Consider the following 8414-nt stretch of genomic DNA (forward strand, 5'->3'; position numbering starts at 1 on the left):
GAGGACAGTTAGAGACATCAATCAATAAAGAATTTAATATCTTTATTCAATATGGCGATACATAAAATGTGATACGGACGATCAAATAACGCTTACGAAGCTTTTGAAATAAAAAAGCTAATATTTAATTATTGAATTTGGCTTAGTTTTCATAAATATTACTTTGATACCAAACATCTTTTACAATTTCATAAAGCAAATTCCTTATTAATATTCAAAACACTTTATACCGAATTAAAATTGTGTACCTTTACATATCAAAAGACTTCTATCAAAGAAGATAATATTCAAAGTATCTAATTAAATTAAGTAATAATCCTGTAAGTTTGATAACTTTTGACTAATTAAAATAAACTACATTTTAAAAGCGCCTTTGTGGCTCCGTAACTAGATTTTAAAACCAGTTTACAAAAAAAAGGAAGCTTCAGGCCTATATACCTGTCTGTCTCTTTTAACACAATTACCTACACAAAAATATTCACACAGTATCACCTGCCCTATTTCCCTAAAGACGTTGGTAAAGCAGTAATGCACAGTAAACTCATATTTCGCTTGGTAATTTATTAGTCCTAAGTGACAGGGGATAGGCCCAAAAGCAACTAATTAAAAGTAAACATACATAAGTACTTTATAATCATCTATGAATTATGGAACCATATATTATATTGTCTACAGTGAGTAATCTATTGTAAATAGATTTTATCATCTCTTTACACCAGTAATGCTATTTTATGTGATCTTTACTCATGGCCCCAGGGAGCAAACGTAAGGCGATAGAATAGGCCGTATGGGTTCACATTTCTCGTTCAACATTAAAGGTCAAATGCGAGAAACAAATTTCCGAATAAACAGTCAGAAAATCAACGGGAAAACTTTCAGACATGAAATTCGAAAGCCCGACGGCAGAAAATTGAGTTAATTTTGTCAATGGAAAGATACGGCCACTCTGAAAAAACCTTTGAACGGATTGTTTGTGGCGTTGTGTTATTATGTTCATCAAAGGACACTTACAATAAAGCATTCAATTTAACAAAATTTACGTTAAAAACTAACTTGTTATACTTATCCGTCCCGACAATACATTAAAGTTTCATTAAGCCCAACTGGTTTATATCAGCTTAAAAACTTAGACCTAATTTTAGTTTTCGTCGAATTCATTACGCGTTGTGTAATTCGATACGTAAGCCTATTCGTTCCGACCAGAATTTAACCTGTTGGGCGTAATTAGTTTAAAAAGGGCGATATTTAAATTATTAAGTAATTAACTCCTGAATAAGGAATAAGAATCGGCTATATTATCTACTTGTCGGTTAATTTCAATTGATATGCTAGCTTCTAGCCACTATCACATATTATTGAGATGACCAATTTGTGTTTACTAATAGTCCTAAAGAAAGTAAGTACTAGAGACCCGAAAAAAAAACCAATAAAAAAAGAAGTCTAATTTGGAGTCTAGGGCGCAAATTTTACTAAGTCTTCAAAATAGAGTTGTAAACCAATATAGAGTAAAGTAATATCTTGCCACATCCAGGGTTATGTCCTGGAACAAATATTACTTCAGTATAGTATTGTCAGTTAATGTCAAATGCTACAAATGAAGGTGGAGTGTCAATTGACACAGCCACCCATGTCGCCGACAGTATTGATATCGTAAAAGAGTTAACTCATCCATGACTATCGCCAATAAATTGGTTCATACCATAATTGAATGACTTAACACGCCTACCAATATCCGCTTACAAGGCTGCTCTTTAACAAACCGAAAAGGATAATTAATTGGTAGCTTATGAAATAAGATTTTCTTCTATTCATTCGTTAAAGCTGTGAAAAAATTATAAAGTATAACTGCCACACTCAGAGTCATTTAATGCTTACTTAAACTATTCCTTAGTAACGATTTTGTATGGAAAACAATTGCTAAGGGAGGGGTTAAGTAACCATTAAATGACTCTGAGTGCGCGAGTTAAAGATATAACAATTCCGAAGCTTTTAAACAAGCACATACTTTACGTACTATTGTTTTAAAGATAGTTTCAGTATCAGTCATCGCGGAATAAAATTCTTTAAAGATGCAGTGCGTGCGTATTGACATTCAAATCTATTTAGTAAATAAATTAATAACTAATATTATATTTATTCAACAAAGAATATAATTAGTCTCTTAAAACTACATGTTCTGCATCTCGATTTATTGATTCAAGCTGAAGTTCGTAAGAAGCAAGATGATTTGGGTAGCGGCCAAAATAATAGATTATTATCGTATATATCATTAGAACCTCTCTGGTCAACAAGGTGATAGATCAAACTTAAGATTTGTTATGCTAGAAGTTCTAACGTGATAGATGAAGGCTTAGTGTCATGTAAAATTTTTAGAAGTAAATGGTAGGATTGGCTTTGTTCAAATTGTACAATTTAGGCCATGTAAGTTGTGCTCACCTGGATCTGCAACCACTGGGCCGAGTGGATCAAAGCGAACACGATGTTCTACAGCAGCCCGTGCAGCACAAACAAGATCAGAAAAAAATCTATGCCTCCTTAGGGCTAACTCATCCCGGCCCACCGGAGTAGCTGGTGGATCTCGAGGCCCTTCATTTTCACCAGTTTTGGCAACACTCTCCTCAAATACTTCGTCATCTTCTGTATCTGATTCCTGTTTGCTACTAGGTCGGTGTTCTGACCCTCCGTTGCTGCTGTTTGTTGTAGATTTTAGAATACCAGTTGATTTGCGCCGACCTCCAGGACGCACGTCCACATTTGTCCGCGCGAGTTCTTGTTCAAGACGAGCTAATTCTTCCAAAGTAGCAGAGTCACGCCGGCAATCAACAGAAAATCGTTTAAAATCCAAACGAGTCCTTTTGTAGTCCACTGAATATCTCTTTCTTGTTAATTCTTGTTTTGGAAGCACAAGATCTAAAGTATCCACTTCCCCAGCTTCACTGACAGAATCATTATGTACCTCGTCATCATTATTTTCTACGTCTGTGTCTTCGGGAACAGTGGCCATTTCAGAAGGTTTTTGCTCTTTACTTTCCCCTAAATTAATTTCTTCTTTTACAGATTCTTTGTTTGTTTGTGGTAATTCTTTCTTTTCCGGAGTATTATTATCCTCAATATCTGGTAACTTTTTCTTTGTATTTTCCGAGTCAGATTCAGAATTTGCATCCATTTTCTCTGATTTAGATTTACTTTTACTCATTTTTTTACTCGGTCGAGCACAACAACTTTTGAACATAATTATTACGTAGAGTTTTAAAGTATAAATATCTCATTTGCAAACATAAAGTGATAAACTATGAACAATGTAACAAACGTTTCAATATTTTCTTCAAAATGCCATTTTATATTATCAACAAAGTTTGTCAACAACTCGCAATTATAGTATTAAGTCAAGGTTTTCAGTTAAAAGAAGTCGCAGGCCATACTAGTAGTACGGCAAGGGTGGCGTACGTAGGGTCGGCGGCCAGCCGAGCGCGCGGCGGCGGGCGACTGACGGCACTGACGCAGGGCGGATGCGCCGCCCGCCCGGCGCATCCTGCCACCCGCGCCCGGCGACACCACGCAGCTCTTGAGATTTAGAGACCCAAAACCGAAGCCTATTCTCTCAGTTTGATTTAATGAGTCCAAGATACTTTGATTTGAAAAGTTATATTCCTATGTTTTATCGTGTTTAGTTTATTACCTACAAATTGTTACGAAACTTTAATATAATTATAATGGTTTGAATTTTCTTAAGGACTGAGAATCGTTAGAACACTTTCATTTCATGAATTCTTGTTTGTGTACAAACAATACTATAAGCGATTGTATATTTAATACAGCAATATACGTGTTGTTTTAATCCTTTACCTAACGTTTCGACAACTAAAGTACTGAAAACGTTAATTTGTTTTTGGCTTTGCTGATGAGGATCTCAGCATAGTCCTAGAGACGTGACAGTAATGGCCTTGGGTACAACACTACATTTTACTGACAATACGGTCCTGGCTGGCTGAAGTTAATGACTCTCGGTTGGATGCCTGTAGCCGACTTCCAGCGGTACGCGCCTGCGTTACATAGCACAAAACATCTGTTTAATTTTTTCCAACAATAAAACCAAGCAATGCGTGTTATAAAATTATGAATTCAGCCTCTAATTTACACCACTTTTTCAGGTACAATATCTTTAAATATTTTATACCTTAGTATGTTGTGATAAAGTTTAGAAGAAGAATTTTCCCGAGAATTCGAGATGTTTTTTTATCATTAATTTCTGCCTGCAAATAGGTACCGAGTAATTTATCATTCCGATGCATTAGCACTCGTAACGGAATTATCTACTGACCAGAATATATATATATATAATTCTTTTCAGGCTTGTAATTCTGACCTTAGTGAAATTGGAAGTAACGAAATTAATTATGTACGAAGAAATCAGAGTTTATCGAATAGATTCCGTGTCTTGCTTATTATTTTATGAAAATTAAAATAAGATTATAAAAACGATAACTCACAAAAATGTTACAAGGAGAAACGGCTACTCTATCTTAGTAAAGTAATAATATGATATCTTATTAATTTTAGATCTAGTGATAGTGATCATCAATTAACAACTGGTTGACGAAACCTACTAAAAATATCCATCTAATATTTACATTTAGCATAAAATAAGGCAGGAAACAGTGATGATACGTAAATAATTTAGGAGCACTACATTAGAAACAGACCGTCTCATAATTATGCCGTAAAGTTGCTAACTAAATTTCAGGTAACCTTGTGTTCAGAAATATCTCGCAGTGGGAAGCTTCAAACATAACAACAATACAATAGCAATTATTTCCGAACTTTGTTTATGATTGTAGCGGTTTAGTGTCGAATATTCTAGAAACATTGCATATAGCATAATTTACATAAATAATTATGTTGGTTTTACAAAATTGAACCTGACCTGACTGACCGATGAACGTCATCGGTCAGTTGGTCACATCAATGATCAAACATCTGAATCATCCGTACTATCCTTAGTAGTAGGTACCTACTTAGTAAAACTGTCGTCGTAACCAAGCATTTCTATGTAGAGCTTGTTAGAGAAGTGGTCGTGAGCCTGAGTTTTTAGCGACATAGGCTATTTTTTTATTTGGACCACGCCCACGCAAAGCCCCAAAGCCCCGTCATAAACACCTGGTACGAAATTTGGAACTGTACCCGTAATCATATAGGTACACTTTTGCTGTCCATTTTGATCTATAGCAGTAGGTATATGAATAAAGACAACGTTAAAGTTATGAAAATAACAATATATTCTTGAAATGTTCCATATTTCATAGGCATTCAAAGAGCGAATACGTTAGGGCACCCTCGGGAAAAGTAATAACGAACCCTGACCGCCGATATAAGAAGGGCATTATGTAAATAGGCTAGCTAAAATATTGTAATGAAAATGTATTTCAATGGCACGCCAATACAGAGGAAATTGTTGCTTTTTTAAATTGTTAACCAAGTAAATGTTATTTAGAATAAAAATGTAAAGATTAACACCAGTTTTGTACAGAAAAGGTTCGAGTTTTTTACTTTTTTCACTTTTCGGTGCACTAATAAGATCTATTATCCATAACGCGTCATCGTTAAATACGCTTATCGTCAAATGACGCGTTGTGGATAAGTTACACTAATTGGACCGTCTTGCAACTAATGTGAGGAGGTCTAAACACATGCTATTATTTTCATAAATTACATACTGGGCTCCACAAACTAATATTCACTAATTATTTTCAAGAAATGTATGCATTAACAGGTTTTATTTATTTTGCAGAATACTGATAAGTTTACTTAAACGCTCAAACAGCATCAATCAGGCTCACTTACATGCCCGCAGAGTGCCGCAGATCTGAGATAAGGGTACTTCTTATTTGATTATTAGGACCTGTTTTGCGATGTCTGGATAAAGAGGCAATCTACCAGATTTAAGAACGTAATTTACATGAACTATCTATCGTTAATTTTATCAAGTACCTACTTATATAAAAATGAAACATATAGAATATAGTCAGGCGTAACAATGCAGAAATCCATGGTACATTAAAAAAAATTGTTTTCATTCCATTTGCAGCTACATATATTGCAAGCGGAATTAAAACTAAAAATTGTATTGTTAGTGAAAGATAAAACAGTTGCCTAACCTATTCTTATAAACTTAAATGTTTATTTCCCATAACCATATTTTAGAGCCGCCAATGTATTGCTCAATTTGGTGGAGCACTTCCAAGCCCATATGTGAAATGTGAAGAAGAAAAAGCTAATAACTAGTGGCAGTAAAGTTAAATACAACCTAGCCGACAAGACAACCTCAATGAATAAATGTATCCGCCAAGGTATTTTTTATTATTTCACCCATTACAGTTTGAAAACAAAACTATGGGCACAAAACAACAATCAATTCAAACAACATAAAATTTGTGCCTAATTACTGAAAATATGTAATAAAGACAGATATGTATTACATTCAATAAACCTCATTCCTTATCTACTCAAATGTTTCCTTCCGTTACTTATTGTATTACATAGCCTCCTAATCACCAATGTTGATCCAGTACTCGGCTAATTTAAGTATGTATTACCTTTTTTAACATTATCGCCTGTAACTACTATGTTTGCATTAGATTACCAGTAAACACTTATTATAGTATACACATATATATACAATTAATATCATCACATGCTTATTATTAATTTATTAGGTCCACAGATCGAAAATTAAAAATTAATGTACAGTAGAACTCCAATTATCCGAATTAATAGGGACCGGGACCCATTCGGATAATCAAATATTCGGATAATCGGATTTTTTCAAAAAAATTGCCATTGAAGAGAATAAAAGCTACGTTTTGATATTGCACTATTTTTTTATTGAATTAAATTGCGGGGGAAGTCAGCGTAGGCACAACGGCAAGTTAAGACAAGTCAAGTCAAGACTTGACAAACACGTCACACGGGGGGGGGGAGAATAATAGCACACTTAGACTTTTTTTGACAATTTTTGTGATTCGGATAATCGGCGATTCGGATAGTCGGAGTTCGGATAATTGGAGTTCTACTGTAATTAAACAATAAATGATACTTATATAGATAAATTGGTTCACTGTTTAAGTGAACATGTATAAATTCCCAATAAGTTTATTCAATTGTGCCAGTTTTTTATTCTAAAAGCTAGCTAGAAAAAGTATGTACTGTTTTTAAATTCTTTGTTTGTTTAAAACGTATCTTTAGCAAATCACAAGACTCATTCAACCACAAAATAAATAGGTCTAAATAATTATTAAAACCAAGAGTTCCATGCTATAGAAATATATTCTGTGCTGCAATGTTCTTAAATTTCATTTAAGCTATGTACTACCTACTAATCAGAATCCAGAATTGTAGTTTGAAGATAATCATCCTTACTTGTCTAGAGGGTATGGATACTGATGGTTGCTGTCTTTGCACTTGATTTACTAAACTTCGATTATAGTTATTGCCATAAGTAGTCGTATCCAGTGACAAGTACAGTTAGAATAATAAATTATGTCCACCGAATATAAAATCTATCTAATTGTAAAGGTACTTAGCTGTCCTTTCAAATAAATTGAGTTTTCACTATTCTGCTTTAAAATTCTATATAAAAAGTACTGATTACCGAAAAACAGGGGTAAAATTAGCGTTAGAGTAATTTAATAATGACTCGGCGAAGCTTAATCTACAGTAGGCGTGTAACAAATAATCTAAGATACATAGGAAGTAACAAATTGATAAAGGTATTTATTTACTCACAAGCGTTATCTCGTTTCGCCGACTGATTGCTGATATGACTGCTCGAATATTTATTAATTCACTAATTGTTTACGTATAAAATAATATAAAATTCAGTCTTTTTAGGTTATTTGTCAGATTAATGGCTACAACAAAATCGGCTTATACCACAGTTACACGAACGAAACTTTGGCGCATACCACAGATTATTAAAGTTAATTTTACTGTTCGCATCAAACTGTAGTTTTATTTTAGTGAAACTAATCGTAAAAATAAAATTATATAAACACATAATTATATTGTTTTGTCAAAATATAGTTAAAAAACATGCACCCTATACCCTAGCATTTAGGATAGAACTCAACAAATTAGACACCTCCTGCCACAGGAAACAAAGCATAACAAGTATTAAGATTTCCCCGTGATACCTACAGTTAGTATGCTGTGCTATCTACAGCTACATAACTCAAGGAAATGTCTTATAAGAGAGACATCGAAGTTTTTAATGAGATACTTACTGTTAGCCTATAGGTAATTAAGATAAGAAGTTATCAGTCATCGAAATTATTATTACTACTGGTGTGTTATTCAATATTACGTTCTTTATTGGTAAGATAGGGCCACAAAATAGATGGATTAGGCCATTAGACTAC

General features: G+C 33.8%; 1 protein-coding gene across 2 annotated transcripts in view; it reads right to left on the reverse strand.

Annotated features, from left to right (window-relative positions):
* The window catches only part of LOC118271515 (adenylyl cyclase-associated protein 1), a 33236-nt gene extending 25285 nt beyond the window's left edge, over window positions 1–7951 (reverse strand). The window contains exon 1 of one of the 2 annotated variants that reach the window (XM_050698658.1): window positions 7783–7951. Coding sequence is in view for 1 of the 2 variants with exons in the window: in XM_035587623.2 (XP_035443516.2) it covers window positions 2437–3232 (796 nt within the window). In the remaining variant the exon portion in view is untranslated. Of the gene's footprint in view, window positions 1–2436; window positions 3450–7782 lie in introns of those variants that run through there. The other variant, XM_035587623.2, reaches the window with a different exon arrangement.
* Between the last annotated feature and the right edge of the window lie 463 nt (window positions 7952–8414).

Source organism: Spodoptera frugiperda, chromosome 15, assembly GCF_023101765.2.
Source record: "Spodoptera frugiperda isolate SF20-4 chromosome 15, AGI-APGP_CSIRO_Sfru_2.0, whole genome shotgun sequence".
Classification (NCBI taxonomy): domain Eukaryota; kingdom Metazoa; phylum Arthropoda; class Insecta; order Lepidoptera; family Noctuidae; genus Spodoptera; species Spodoptera frugiperda.